Source organism: Dendrobates tinctorius, unplaced genomic scaffold (genome assembly GCF_039654945.1).
Source record: "Dendrobates tinctorius isolate UK_male_01 unplaced genomic scaffold, ASM3965494v1 ptg000011l, whole genome shotgun sequence".
Classification (NCBI taxonomy): Eukaryota; Metazoa; Chordata; class Amphibia; order Anura; family Dendrobatidae; genus Dendrobates; species Dendrobates tinctorius.
In genome coordinates, this window is record NW_027361679.1 from 24,681,076 (window position 1) to 24,697,476 (window position 16,401).

A 16,401-nucleotide genomic window follows, 5' to 3' on the forward strand; every position below is an offset into this window, starting at 1 on the left:
ATTTTGTTCTCTATGAAGCCGCTAGATACTTTACAATAGAAGTAAATGAGAAGGGGAAGAAGAAAAAGCTGGAGGGTGTTGTTCTTTTGAGCATTTTATATGTGTTTTTGCCTCAAATAATGTTATTTATTAATTGCTTTATGGATGTAAACAACATGAGAAAATTGCTCCCAAAAACTTTAATTTTGTTAGCAAATCCACTGCAATATACAGTATTCCTCAAAAACGTTTCAAAAACGCTATTCATATGAGCAATTTAAAGTGCTAAAACAAAAGGACACAAAATACGCTTAAAAAAATCTCTTCCAGAAAAGCCTCAGGAAACACTTTAGAAAGAGAAAAGCTCCTCCAAAAAAGAAGCAGTTTCTTCTTGAAAAACTCATATGTTTATTCCTCAAAAGACTCTGCGTGGCCATAGCCTGATAATTCTCCAAATCTCCTGCCTTACTTCATATAGCCATAAAATTAAACTACTATTTCATATTAACCTATGGTAAATGCACAAGATATTTTAATAGGGCCACCTACAGGATATTCACATCAGTGACCACTTTTCCAGTTATACTGTAAATCTGTAGAAAAGTTTGAGTCTCTCTTCATTAAACAGGTAGTCAAAACTTGGACAACCCCTTCTTACTTTCCATGTAAAATATAAAACAGCTGTACTCATCTCCGGTGCCATCACTGTTCCAGTGACATCAGCGCCTAGTCTCCCAGGGTTAGCGTGATGTTATTTCACATGAGCCCCATAGCCAATCAGGGGCCGCTAATGGACCACTTCTCTCTCACTTACTTCGGACATAACTGGCAGGAGTGAGAGTTAATGCTGCTCCCTGACTTCCTCCAAATGTCAGTTAGGTCTGAAGTACATAAGAGTTTAGTGGCCCATTAACAATGTCACTCAAGCCCTGTGAGATTCCCATAAAAGAAAAGACCTTAAAAAACAAAAGCATTCCCTCGGTCCTTAAAGGAGTTGTCCAGGCTTTGTGCTGAAGTCTGCAGTTACTGTATGTGACTACAGACTTGTGAAAACTCACAGAAACCAGAAATACAATGATAAAAGTTCATCTATAATTGTATTTCTGGCTTGATAAAGGCCTATTATGGCCAAAACGTCACAATACCTACCTCATTTTTGTATTTTCACTGTGATTTTACGAATAGAATAAAACCTACGTTTTATCCCAATACAAGTTCTCTGGTGCCTGGGAATCTTTTTAAACTCAAACTTTTGTGTTTCTTTTTCATTATTTATAATTTCCTATATATTGACTATATTTACACTAGTTTTCATTACAACATCCAGGTCAGGTAAGAGTAGCTACTTCTTGTATAATTTACCTATGATTTATGGTCATTTTTGGTACAGTATTTCTGCAAAGGTTTGTCTACAGAAATAATTGAATTTAATGATATTTTCTCCAAAGTTTCAGCAGGATGCAGTTCCATATATCATCTCTCTGGATTGTCAGGATCTGTTTCCAGTTTAAACTATCCATCAAATTATGAGAACAGTAAATCGTGTGCATGGGAGATCACAGTTCCTGATAATAAAGTAAGTTGATACCAGGCCTGGAATGGTGTAGCAGACGTTTCACAGTAAATAATCCTGTTTTTTACTGACCCCAATATTTTATCATACATTTCTAAATTACTAAATAAAATAATGCCAATACACCACCATCATGTCTAGGCAAGCACAAAATTTCCTGATATAAAATAACTGAACTTGGTTTACAAACATCACTTTGTAGGTTGTCCATTTCTGGTTCGAGGAGTTGCATGTAGAAACCAGCACATCTTGTAGTGAAGATCATGTCACCATAGAAGATAACGTTGGGATTTTGGGTATGTAGAGTGAATAATTATTTTAAAAATTACAATTGTATTTGTCAACTTTATTGTAAAAAAAAGTCCAAAAATTGTATTTCTATGCATTTATCTCCTGTGTATATTTAATGCCTTTGAGACGACGCCTGTTTTCACTTTAATGACCGGGCCAATTTTTACAATTTTGAGGTAATAACTGTGGAACACTTCAACGGATCCTGGTGATTCTGAGATTTTTTCTCATGACATATTTTACTTTATGATAGTGGTAAAATTTCTTTGATTTGACTTGCATTTATTTTCTTTGATTTGACTTGCGCTTATTTGTGAAAAAGATGGAAATTTGGGGAAAATTTTGCAATTTTCAAACTTTTAATTTTTATGCCCTTAAATCAGAAAGTCATATCACACAAAATAATAAATAACATTTCCCACATGTCTACTTTACATCAGCACAATTTTGGAAAAATAATATATTTTCTTAGTAAGTCATAAGGGTTAAAATTTGACCACTGATTTCTCATTTTTACAACAAAATTTGCGAAACCATTTTTTTTTAGGGACCACCTCACAATTGAAGTTACTTTGAGGGGCCTATATGACAGAAAATACCCTAAAATGACACCATTCTGAAAACTGCTCCCCTCAATGAGCTCAAAACCACATTCAAGAAGTTTATTAACCCTTCAGTTGCCTCACAGGAAAAAAAAAACATTTACTTTTCTTTCACAAAAAATTTCTTTAGACCTATTTTTTTCTTGCTTTCGCAAGGGTAATAGGAGAAAATGGACCAAACATTTTGCTGTGCAATTTCTCCTGAGCATGTCGATACCCCATATGTGGGGGAAATCTACTGTTTGGGCACACGACAGGGTTTAGAAGGGAAGAAGCGCCATTTGATTTTTTGAATGCAAAATTTGAAGGAATAATTTGCGGAAGCCATGTCACATTTGAAGAGCCCCCGATGTGCCTAAACAGTGGAAACCCCACACAAGTGACACCATTTTGGAAATTAAACCCCTTATGGAACTTATATAGATGTGTATTGAGCAGCTTGAACCCACAGGTGCTTCACAGAAGTTTATAATGTGGAGCCATGGAAATAACAAAAATCGCATTTTCCCAAATAAATCTTTTTTATCTCCATATTTTGCATTTTCATAAGGGTAACAGGAGAAATTGCTCCATACAGTTTGTTGTGCAATTTCTCCTGAGTACGTTGATACCCCATATGTGGGGAAATACTACTGTTTGGGCACACGGCAGGGCTTAGAAGGGAAGGAGCGTCATTTGACTTTTTGAATGCAAAATTTGATGGAATAATTAGTGGATGCCATGTCACGTTTGAAGAGCCCCTGATGTGCCTAAACAGCGGAAACCACCCACAAGTGACACCATTTTGGAAATTAGACCCCTTTGGGACCTTATCTAGATGTGTATTCAGCACCTTGAACCCCCAGGTGAAGAACAGAGAGAGAAAGAAAGAACAGAGAGAAAGAACGAACAGAGACAGAAAAAAGAACAGAGAGTGAAAGAAAGATTAGAGAGAGAAAGAAAGGGAGGAAAGAAAGAACAGAAAGAAAGAGGGGAAAGAAAGAACATAGCAAAAGAAAGAACAGAAAGAAAGAAAAAGAAAGAAAGAAAGAGAGGAAAGAAAGAAAGAAAGAACAGAGAGAAAGAAAGATTAGAGAGAGAAAAAAAAAGAGGGGAAAGAAAGAAAGAACAGAGAGAGAGAGAGAAAGGAAAAGGGCAGAGAAAGAAAGAAAGATTAGAGAAAGAAAGAAACAGAGAGAGAAAGAAAGATTCTATAACGATACTATAGCAGCCCAGCTCCCATTGTAATGCCCACCTGAGCCTCCCACTGCAGGACATATCATGATCCACTCACATGACCAGCATCCTCCGAGTCCAAGGCTATCCCGCTGTCTGTACTATTGGAGGAGGACACGGTGATGGATCTGAAGCATTCCCTGAAGTGCCTCCATGGTTCCGTCACAATCTCCTCCTGAAATTACCTCATTTCCGGTCAACTTCTAGCACGTCGCTTCCGGTGGAACGTCACGGGTGAATTTTAAAGTGCTCTTTGGGGCTCCACCGTGTATTCCTGTGTCCGCTGGAAAAGTAAGCTCCCGGCCGGGGCAGACTATCAAAATCGGGACTGTCCCACTGTATCCGGGACACATCTTACACACACGGTTCCACTTTGTATGCCTCGTAACACACGGTTCCGCTGCTTACACCTTGCACACACACGGCTCCACTCCGTAAACCTCATACACATGCGCCTTTGCTTCATACACTTCGTACACACGTGGTTCTGCTCCATACACCTCGTACACATGCAGCTCCACTACGTAAACACACGGCTCAGCTTCGTACACTTTGTACACACAGGGCTCCGTTCCGTACACCTCGTACAAACACGGCTCTACTCTGTACACCTCCTACACACGTGGCTCCGCTCCGTACATCTCAAATACACGCGGCTCTGCTCCATACACACGCGGCTCCGCACACCTTTTGCACACGCAGCTCCGCTCTGTACACCTCGAACACACGTGGCTCCGTACACCTCGTACACATGAGGCTCTGCTCCGTACACCTCGTACACATGCGGCTCCACTCCATAAACACACGGCTCAGCTCCGTACACTTTGTACACACAGGGCTCCATTCCATACACCTCGTACAAACACAGCTCCGCTCCGTACACCTCGTACAAGTGCGGCTCCGCTCCGTACACCTCGTACACGTGCGGCTCTGCTCTGTACACCTCGTACACGTGCGGCTCCACTCCATACACTTTGTACATGTGCGGCTCTGCTACATCTACACTGAAAACCACTCCTGACCCCACACAAACTTCACCTCATCCAGCACCATGACAACCAGCACAGCAGAGTCCTGCAGTCACCGAGGGCTGTGCGCTCAGGACCTGTGATGAGGTCACAGGAGGGGAGGAGTCAGGGGTCACATGATCAGGGGTGTCCGAGGCCCCTGATCATGTGACCCATGACTCCTCCCCTCCTGAGATCTCATCACAGGTCCTGTGCGCACTGAACAGCCCATTGCTGGGATTCATCACTGTGGGGCTGCGGTGGCCAGTGGGGCTGTCTGGGAGGACGTGCGCCTCAGTGAAATGTGGGAAAAATAAGCTACCACCCGGGACAGCGGGACATGCAATCAAAAACGGGACTGTCCCGCCAAGTCAAGCATTTTTGTGCACTGGGCGCAGCGCCAAAAAGGCGCAGCGCCAGCAAAATCAGACCAGCGCACAGTCAGCACACGATCAGCGTATCCAACGCTAAATATAGGATACGCTGATCGCATGCAGCCTCATGCGATCAGAGGAGGAACTGACCAGAGGGGGCATGGCCGGGGCGGGGCTTAGCGGCGGCCCTGCGCTGCGCCCAAGAACGCTAGTGTGAAACTAGCCTAAGCCTGTCAGGGTTGTGAGCGAGTGTGGTGCCACATCAGTGACTGCATAGCCCACATCCTCTCCCTCCCGGTGCCTCCTTGGGCCAGTAAGGACAGGGGGCATCTGTCTAAAACTGTAGCAAGCAGACCTTATGCATCCCCAGTGGGAGCGGAACGCCACATTGATGAAAGTGGGGAGACTGCATTACGTGATCCGTCTGACATAATAATGACGTCAGGCGGGGTGGTGAGCTGCAGGTTCATCACAGCTGGTCCTAGTAGTAATATTTTAAAATAATGAGAAAACCATGTATCATTTCCTTTACACTTCACATGTACTTGCTAGTTGCTGTGTCGGTATATCACATTAAATCCCAATAAAATACATTTAAGTTTGTGGGTGCAAGGGGAACAAATGTGAAAGGTTTAGGGGATATGTATACTTTTTCAAGGTACTGTAAATGTAGCTATGCTTCTATATAATATTTAACTGGGTAGATTGTTAAATACAAAAGTATGGGGGGGGGCATTCTCACACAAGGGCCCACTGGGAGATTCACCTGCTTCCCTCTGAACCAGTCTAAGACAATTCACTGGACCTTGTGTACTTATTGATAAAACTGCACTGCTATATTAATCTTTTTCTTCATCTCTTATCAGGTACATACTGTGGACACACTATTCCTAAACCACTAGTTTCAGCAGGGAACAGAATTTTTGTGACATTTATCACTAATAGTAAAAACAATGACAAAGGATTTCATGCCAAATATGAAGCTGTAGATCCTCAAAACATAGCAGGTGAGTAAATAGCTTCTTCTTTTCTTTTCTATTTGCTTTTAAGTGGATTTTGTTTACAAGCAGAAAAGTGACTGCATAGAACATTTTTATTGATTTTTTAGATATACAGTAGTTACACTTATCAGTTGGTCTTCTAGGCATTAGCAACCTATCGTAGCCCATGCAGGCAATTATGTGGTTATCTGCTGCACGTAGATTTGTGACAGTAGAACTGGAAGAGCACAAACAATCATACATTGCAAAGTTACCAGGTAGAGATGAGAGAATCAATTCAATGGCGAATTTTAACAATTTGCGATTCTATTTGCTGAATCCCAAAAAAAAGATAACAATCTCATAATTGAAGCAAAGTGTGTAGTGCAATGAAAGCCACTATGTCTCAGGATAGAGCATCCTATCGTCTGCATGCACAAACTACTGAAACAAGTACATATTCATTATCCATTGCAGAGTGGTTGTGAATATGCCTCTAACAGAAGTGTCAAACTCAAGGTCCGCGGCCGCCACATCATTTTATGTGGCTCACCAGTACAGGACACAGAAAGACTGGCTCTCCACTTCACCCATATGGAGAGCGGGTCGGAGAAGTGTGGAAGTGTGCGTCAAAGCTGTAAATCTAAGATGGAACCCGCCCCCCTGTGCTGGCTCCACCCCCTCTACTAACGGCTGCTTTCTATGTCATCGCAGAGAAGACGAAGCCAGCACATGGAGCTGGTGCTATCTTGGAATCTGAGCAGACGCAGCCAGTGCTTAGAAGAGGGGACAGCGTCAGCACAAGAAGTGAACGCAGTCAACAAGCACAAACGTGAAAATAGTAAACAGTCAGCTGGCACAAAAAGTTAACGAAGTCAGCTCTCTAAGCCCTACTACCCAGGTACAGTTCTCTTAGCCCTGCTATCCAGGGACAGCTCTATAGCCCTACTACCCAGGGGACAGCTCTCTTAGCCCTACTACCCAGGTACAGTTCTCGTAGCCCTACTATCCAGGGACAGCTCTCTAAGCCCTACTACCCAGGTACAGTTCTCGTAGCCCTACTATCCAGGGACAGCTCTATAGCCCTACTACCCAGGGGACAGCTCTCTTAGCCCTACTACCAAGGTACAGTTCTCTTAGTTCTACTACCCAGAGGACAGCGCTCTTAGTCCTACTATCGAAGAACAGCTGCCTTAGCCCTACTACTCAGGAAGAGCTGTCATATAGCTCTAATACTACTACACTTGGGGATATTTAGTTTGGAAAAGCGAAGGCTTAGGGGTGATCTTATTTTAATTTATAAATACATGAGGGGACAGTACAAAGACCTTTCTAATGATCTCTTCACTCTTAGACCTGAGATGAGGACAAGGGGGCATCCTCTACGTCTGGAGGAAAGAAGGTTTAAGCTTAATCACAGATGCAGATTCTTTACTGTAAGAGCAGTGAGACTATGGAACTCTCTGCCATATGATGTTGCAATGAATGATTCCCTACTAAAATATAAGAAGGGACTGGATGCCTTTCTTGAAAAGTATAATATTACAGGTTATATACACTAGTTTCCTTAATATTGCGTTGATCCAGGGAGCTAGTCTGATTGCCGTTTATGGAGTCAGGAAGGATTTTTTTCCCCAATGTGGAGCTTAGTGTTTGCCGCATGGTTTTTTTTTGCCTTCCTCTGGATCAACATGTTAGGCTATGGGTTGAACTAGGTAGGCTTAAAGTCTCCCTTCAACCTTAATAACTATGTTACTATGTTACTCTGAGGACAGCTGTCTTAACCCGACTACCTAGGGACAGCTTTCTTAGCCATATTAACCAGTGGAAAGCACTTTCAGTCCTACTATCCAGGAACAGCTGTCTCAGCCCTACTACTCAGGTACAGCTGTGTTATAGCTGTATTACCCAGATACACCTGTCTTATAGCACTACTACCCAGAGGATGTGCTTTTAGCCTTACTACCCAAGGCCAACTGTCTTAGCCCTGCTACTCAGGGACAGCTGTCTTATAGCCCTCTCACCCAGTTTCAGCTGTCTTATAGCATTACTACCCAGGAACAGCTCTCTTATAGCCCCTGGCCAATCTGTGGATTACAGTCCGTGCTCGTACTATTTTGAATGGACATCTACATAAGCACTTACAATTAAAAGTGCCCTTTGAAGGCAATCAAAAGGCTGATGTGGCCCTTGGTGAAAATGAGTTTGACACACCCAGACTAATACAATGAACCTAAAATAAAAGGCTTAATGAAAAAAAAAATTTACAAATGGAAGTGATACTCTTCCACACAGTGAAGAAATTATATAATAATCAACCATGTGGCAGAATATGTAGGGCTCCAAGATGGTCGTCAAAGCAAAGTATGCGGAATATCACAGTGTGAGTAGAGTGCTGCACATCAATAGTAATGACAAGAACCACAAGAACTAATGTAGAATAAATATATAATCATTCAGGAGCATAGTGATTAGGCTGAGGTTACACTTGCGAGTGTGGCGCGAGTCTCTCGCATCAATGCCCTGCGCTGCCGCCGTCACTTGGGACCGGAGTGTGCGGCTGCATAGAAATACATGCAGCCGCACACTGCCGCCGGGTATTGATGCGAGAGACTCGCGCCACACTCGTAAGTGTGACCCCGGCCTTACATTGCATACCGCACTACGCACTTTGTCCAATTATGAGATTATTACAATTTTTACCTTGTAGAGTGGGACTTTCAGATTACATTTTAAATTAATAAAATATTATTTTGATTGTAGCCTTGTTTTGAATAGGAGGATACAATAAAAATGATTGCTGCATCAAAATAACATCTGAGCTATATTTGAAAGAAAACTAATATTTCTTATTTGTGATGATTTTATAATTGTTAATTTTTTTTCTTCAGGAGAGGAGTTTTTTTATTCTTCCTAGTTTTCTTCACTGTAAGAAAAAAAACATCTCCCTCTAAAAAAAATTAGAAAGAATAAAAAGTACAAACCTATCAGAGCAATAAATAAGGCTAAAAATAATGTAGCAACAGAAAGGTAAATAGATAGCACTGCAGGGCGAATTGTCTTCATCTCCTGTCAAATACCTGTGTTCCCATGCTGCTGATAAATGCGCCATGGAGTAAATGGTGTTGTATACCGCTACCTATTTCACAGAAAGATTAATTAGCACTCCTCAGTCAGTGATAAATGGTAACCAGGCCCTGCGCCTAAAACTGCTCCTAGTTTACTACATTGAATTAAACCTTTAATCATGGCTATATTAACTAGGTAAGGCTCTCATGCTCATGCTGTCTGCTAATGCTAAGCATAATCATTTCAGCGTGTTTCTTAGAAGTGAATGATGCTTTAGACGACATATTGCTCAGAAAAAAACAAAGGAATAAAAATATTTAAATATTAACCATCGTTTTAACTATTATTTCAGAAATCAAGAACAAATTTAAAAATATCAACTATGCATTATATCTTATCAGAGGAATCTGCTTCTCTCTCCACCAGGAATGATCCTTCATTCTTAAAATTCTCAGCTCATGGATAAAATCTGTATGCAGTGAAGACAGATTATTACAATACTGAGATAGGAGATGACAATTGGTACTGAGAAAAATTTGATAGCAAAAGTAAAAGTAGGGCCTGCACACCTGTTATACTTATGTGCCCCCCCCACCCCTTACACCTCTGGGCTCTGCACCTCAGCTTTCCATGAGAGAGTTCCAAATCAGTCAGGCACAGGTCCTGCTCTGCCCCATCTATTTTGAGACTGGGTAGGCACATAGCGACATGAATAACCAGAGTTAGGGACCATCTTGATTTTGTAGACCTGGGAATGAGATGATTTTTATGCTTTTATTAAAGAAAATTCAACTAATTACCCTATATTTTTTACATTTATTACTATTTATTTACTTACTGCAGTGCGCCTATGCATTACTGGCCCATTGTTCAAGCCGGACTTGATGAGGAGATGTTCTGGAGTCAGAACTCACCATAAATCCTACTCCAGTTACTGCTGGAATAAGATTTGTGGCATAGGAAATGCCACCGCTCGAAATGAATTTGGCAGGCAGTTGCCTCAAACCCCTATGCGGCCTCAGCTCCAGCCACTTTGGTAGATCTGGACAAGAATGGCATGACAACGCCAAAAGTCACGTAATTTTAAAGTAGCCTCGAGTTGCGCCAAAATTATGTGACTTTTCAAAACTTTTTATATAATACCAGAATACTGGTGTCAAAGGATCACCAAGCTATGAGTTGCCTACTTTGGACACATGACATGAAGACAGCAATCACTGGAGAAAGATATCTTGATCATTGGAGAAGGACATCATGGTTGGAAGAATAGTAGGAAAAAGGCAAAGACCAGTAACCTGATGGCTTCAAGGTTTATCAAATCTTTCAGAGTTGTCATACAAATCAGCCAAGACAATGAAGGCTGCTGTATACATAAACTTGTATTCTGGCCATGGAGCAGGAGATACAGGTTGTAATAGCACAGCCTAGGTCTGCTGACAATGAAACTCTGGGGATAATTATTTTCTTATCTTGTGGCATTAATGTATTAAAATAGTAGTGCAAGTACCTTGATAAAAGAAAATGTACAATCTTTTTTATGACAGTGATTAAGAATATTTTCAAAATCTATTTTTTCAGATATTGTGGGAGGTGGAGGATATTTAGAGGGTAACACAGGAGAGTTCCAGTCCCCAAGCACGTACAACAACAAGAATTATGACCTATACCAGGTAATTACTTCTCTCCATCTCAGTGTGATGAAGGATTTCCATGAAGCACAGTATTAGCTTACTTTATTTGGTTTGGGAATTATTGCCAGGTGCGGTCTTAACTGCTAAATTGTGTCCTATGAAAATAAGGCTACAATTACTGTCAAGTCACTCAAAGCTTGCAATTCTGGCACCAATGACTGTCTATTAACTTAATTATCACTTAGGATGAAACACGCAACAAACTGTTGTGTAAGGTCAATTGATCACTGAAGTAGAAGTGAAAATCCAATATAACATATTATTATCTTATAATAATTCATATAGATACACATAATTATACTCATAGACTAATGCATGGCATGGATGTTTTTCTCAAACTGATGGAAAGTATCAACTTGTCTTAGGCTTGTTTATAGTGTAATTCAGTGCTGTTACCGGGGGCTTACAATTGTGTACAAATGGTTTAATGCAATATGATTAATCACTTACTAATGTACTGTCTGTAGAAAGCTACCTGAAGCCAGTCTTTTACACAATCATACGACCATGCTCCTGGTCTTTATCTCTCAGTAGGATGTCCTTTACTCTAAACACATGGTCGACCTTCTCTCTCTACCTGCAGTACACATGTCAAACTCTGGCCCACAGGCTAAATCTAGCCCCCAGAGTGATTATATTTGGCTCGCGAAGCCAGGAATTAAGTAGGGCCATTATACTGTATGGAGGTCTATGTTGGGGCCATTATACTGTATGGAGGGCTATGTGGGGCATTATACTGTATGGAGGACTTTGTGGGAGCCATTATACTGTATGGAGGACTATGTGGGGTCTATTATACTGTATGAAGGACTGTATGGGGCCCATTAGACTTTATGAAGGACTATGTGGGGCTCATTTTACCATATGGAGGACAATATAGAGCCCATTATACAGTATGGAGGACTATGTGGGTCCCATTATACCGTATGGAGAACTATGTGGGACCCATTATTCTCTATAGAGGACTATGTGGGGTCTATTATGCTGTGTGGAGGATCACAGTTGGGTTTATCATACTGTGATGGGTCCCCATACTTTGCCTGGGTGGTACAGTAGGATCATCATACCATGCGTGTGGAGGGGACTGTGGAGGAATTCGCTGTGGGGGTATCATACTGTGTTTGGGAGGCACTTTTGTTGGCATCATACTTTAGTATCTGTGTTATTTATTAATTCAAGGTTTTTTACCCCTTGTTATTACATATTTAAGTTAGGCCATTGGGCTATATGCTTTTTACTGCTCTTACATAACATATTAAACTATTCCAGTATGCCTCATTTGTGATTATGTGCTAATTTTATTCTAAGATCTATTAATTAAAATGTACTTTGTGGGACAAACTAAGCTTGTTTCAATATGATAAGTTTAATCACTATATTTGATGATGAGGAAAAACATCCTCAATTGTAGACATTTTTTATTAAATATCAAAGTTGGCCCGCAATCTTTGTCAAGTTTTTAATTTTGTCCCTCTGTGTATTTGAGTTTGACATACCTGGTCTAGTACATGGCATCACATATAGCTTGTGTGCACTCTTCCAGCTATCTCTACTGCTTCCTGGCAATCCTCCTCATTTCTGTCTACGGAGGGAACAGGAAAGGTATATACTGCTCAAAAAAATAAAGGGAACACAAACAGCCTGTTGCAAATGGAATAGTGTTCCCTTTATTTTTTTTGAGTAGTATATATCTTTGCACCGTGTTAGCCAGTAGATAGAAAAAATAAAGGCCCCGTCAGAATAAGCGAGATCGCTGGCGAGATCGCAGCTGAGTCACAAGTATTGTGACGTAATACCGATCTCACCAACGATATCGGTGTGAGTGACACGGATCAGCGACCAGCCCCCCTGCCGGGTATCGCTGATCGTGCCCGAAAGGTCTGGAGATTTTATTGGTCGCTCATGTCCCGCAGCGTAGCACGCATCGTCACGTTTGACACCTAGCCCAACGACCTCGTTAGCGACTCAGAAGCAAGACAAAGGCGTGGTTTTGCGTTCCCGTTTCCACGCCTCCCTCTGCTCCGATTGGTGATCGCTACAGCGTCCTGATTGGCGGGCTTGCAACTAGGACAGCCGGTGATCGCTACTAGGTTCTGCTAGCCAAAAGACACAAGCGGTCAGGAACAATGAACTGAAGCGCTAGTATGTCACCTTCTTTTAAAGGCAAGGCAGCCAATCAGGACAAGGTAGCGACCAACAATCAGAGCGAAGAGGGCATGAAAAAGGGAACGCAATCCCCGCCTGTGTAAATACAGCGTCACACAATACATCCCTCATCGAGCTGTGAATCATCAAGAGAGCCTGCAATGTGACAGGGTCCCAACGACCGCCGACATCGTTACAAAGGTTGCTACGGCACACCAGATCATTGCTCAGTCGTTGGGTGCATCGGACTGTTTGACATCTCAATAATGATTACATAGCGATGCAGCAACGATCCCTGCCATGTCGTATCGTTGTCGGGATCGTTATAGCGTCGCTATGTGTGAAGGGACCTTTAGAGTCCTCAGTGGTTGATACCATCCTTTCAGTTAGCCATTAAAAGATAACAAATTGCAAGCTTTCGAGACTACTCAGGACACTTCATCAGGCTTATAGACTAATACAAAATCTGAAGAATCACATATTTATACACAACACAGCACAGAACTGTCATTATGGGAGAGTGATAAACAGTTGTGTTCATAAATATTGGAACAGTTCATAGATAAGGGAAGTGAAAGTTTTATTGTCCTCTGATTGGGGTCTGGTTCAGTGTTGTGATGCCCCCACAAGGTCTGAAGAGGAAATTCCTTAATTGATGTAAAAAGACATAAATCCATACGGAGGGATCATGTTTCACATGCTGAGCTGTAGATCCTGCAATGTAGCAGAGCTATGTCTAGTAGCAGAACAATGTCTAGTGGCAAAGCAATTTCAATGAGCAGGAGAGCTGTGTAGCCTGTAAAGTAAGCGAGAAATGGCAGCACTATATTATATCTTGTAATAGCTGAGCATTCAGACAGCTATAAATGAAGGCAATAATCAATAGGGTAGGTGGCACACCCTTGATGCACGGTATGAATTTGTATAGTGTGCGCGCACACACAGTGTGGTTGGTTATGGTTTGCCTTTTTGCTCTGGGGAAGCCCAGCCCAAATCGTTGACCTAATTTTGAGTGCATTTACTACAATAGACATATCTGATGAAGGGTATTTATCCAAAATATTATGTTTTTGCTATATTGATGACGGCGTAATCTATAGATATGGGATATTCTGAAAAAATATGAATTAAGATTCTCACTGTGCCTTTTGGTGTGCCGTTCCTTCCCTCCTTTCACTCTAAATAGAGGGGAATGTCTCTGAGAGGGGAGTGAAATCATGAACGTTTTAGAATAAAAAGGAACCCATCAGCAGGTTTTTAGACCCTAAGCTAATGTTATCTATATAAAGCATCTGAAATGTTGATGACGTCCATACCTGTGTATTAAAAGTCTATTCCTCCATTTGTAGGAATCCATTGGCGAATGAGATCCTTTGAGATCTGCGCAAGAAAAAAAAATTGCATGGCATCCGTGTGCCGTCCGTTCTTTTTCTCGCACCCTTTGTCTTGCATTGGCGAGTCTCGGCCGTTCTACACGGCCATATGCAGTATGCTGGGATTTTTTTCCTCAACTCAATTCCAGCTGAGGAAAAATTCGGAGATGAACAGTGCCTCATTGAATAACATTGTTGGGAGTGCAATGCGATTTCTTATCTCATTGCTCTCGACGTTTTTATACACAGATCTGAGCAAACCCTTATTTTGTATTATGTGGAGGAATTTCAATGTAAGTTCCACATTGAAAATCTACAACAAATAAGTCATGTACTGCAAATTTTATAACAGGATAACAGGTCAAAAACATCTGGACTTAATTGGACCTTTATGTTGATTTTTTTTTAACTTATTTTGCAGTGGAAAATCTCAGTTAATGCTGGTTCCAGAGTAAAACTGTACTTTACAAAATTTGACTTAGAACTTCCAGGACTCGCTGGTTGTAATGAAGTGGTTGAAATTTATGATGGTGATGGAAAAGGATCTCAGAAATTGGGTATGTTCCTTCTATTGCAGCAATACATTATAGTGGACCTGTCACTTGCTCCAAAAAATTGAGGTAAACATCTTGTAAATAGAGATGAGCGAATTTTTTAAAATTTGGGTCCGATTACGATCGGCGGTTTTACAATATTGGTTTTGCATTATTCACCGAACACAGCTGAACATCATTGCTGTCAATGGGAGTAGAAATTAACAAATTTGTTTGGAACTGATCATCAAACCTATATTTGGCACTATTAGGGTACCAATATGGCACGAATATGGCAAATTCAGGTCCGGCGACCGATTCCGAACATATTCGCTCAATTCTACTTGTAAAAATCCCTGAACTCCTCCGCTTCTGATGCTCTTCTCCCTTTTCAATAAACAGGAGCAGACTGAGGCAAAAGCTGAGCAGATCAATATGCATATTTTTTTTAATAAAGATTCAGTATGACTTTTAAACCTTTATGAAATCTGTGGTTAGGAGTTCAACATAGTTACTCAGTGATTGACAGTATGCACTATATGACCATCCATACCTAGATAGTTGTCAATGACATTCAGAAAGACAAACTCTTCTCTAAAGATAGGACTAAAGATACGACTTTCTGTAATCTACTCATTGCTGCATGGAAATGATATTCCATACTATACAAACCATTTGATGAGCTATAGAAAACTAGGTCCACCAGGTAGAGAGTCCCCCTTATTGTCTCAAGAAGGGGAGACCAAGTAGGAGATCCCGATGTGACATCTGTAAGCTCTTATATGTCTATTTTCCAACTGTACAGTAATATGGAAATAAGACAGGCGTTGTATGGCTGAATGTCATGTTTATCAAGCGTCCCAAATATTTTCTTAGAGTCTACCATATTTTTTATGAGTGCTTATAAAAGGACTAGTCACAATGCACAGTGTAATATGGAGAGGAGCTTCCATAATCACAATATACTACATTTCTGTAGCTATTCTCTGTCAGCAGTTTGCTAATACTGGTATGTATGTCGCAGTATATGAGCGGTACTTTATAAACTGCACTAACATTACACATCTGGCCAATATAGTAAAATGCCGCCGCCGAGAAACCATCCCAAGAAATACCTCGACACTTTTTTCTCTATTAATTCTTCCCTTTGTACAATGATGTTGTTATTGTTACAGGGCAGTTTTGTGGAAAAGAAATCCCAGCTCCTGTGCTTGCAACATCAAATTCATTGTTGGTTCGCTTCAAAGCAAATGAACAGGGTGGACGAGGATCATTCCATGCTAAATACATTGCATTTGAAGGAGATGTAATTCCAACAGAAAGCCCTTCCTACATTGGTAACTATGTATTTCAGCATGTTTCTTTTTAAAAAAATGTTTATAATAATATAGTGCAAAAGTTTGAAAAAAAATAAACACTGCCAACTAATCAGAGAGAGAGTAGAAAGTGCACAAAGGGAAAGAGAATAATAATGAATTATGGAAGGAATGAAAAATGGCTACAGAATAAATCTACATAGGATTTGTTTATAGTCTGTTACCATGATGATAAATAGCTCTGCATAGAGAG

The 16,401-nt window shown here is 41.0% G+C and overlaps 1 protein-coding gene across 1 annotated transcript in view; it reads left to right on the plus strand.

Annotated features, from left to right (window-relative positions):
• LOC141101246 (ovochymase-2-like) overlaps nucleotides 1-16,401 on the plus strand; it is a 117,777-nt gene that overhangs the window by 24,473 nt on the left and 76,903 nt on the right. The window contains exons 2-7 of the mRNA XM_073590205.1: nucleotides 1,428-1,555; nucleotides 1,755-1,848; nucleotides 5,908-6,048; nucleotides 10,669-10,760; nucleotides 14,721-14,856; nucleotides 16,008-16,169. Of these exons, the coding sequence (XP_073446306.1) occupies nucleotides 1,428-1,555; nucleotides 1,755-1,848; nucleotides 5,908-6,048; nucleotides 10,669-10,760; nucleotides 14,721-14,856; nucleotides 16,008-16,169 (753 nt within the window). The remainder of the gene's footprint in view (nucleotides 1-1,427; nucleotides 1,556-1,754; nucleotides 1,849-5,907; nucleotides 6,049-10,668; nucleotides 10,761-14,720; nucleotides 14,857-16,007; nucleotides 16,170-16,401) is intronic.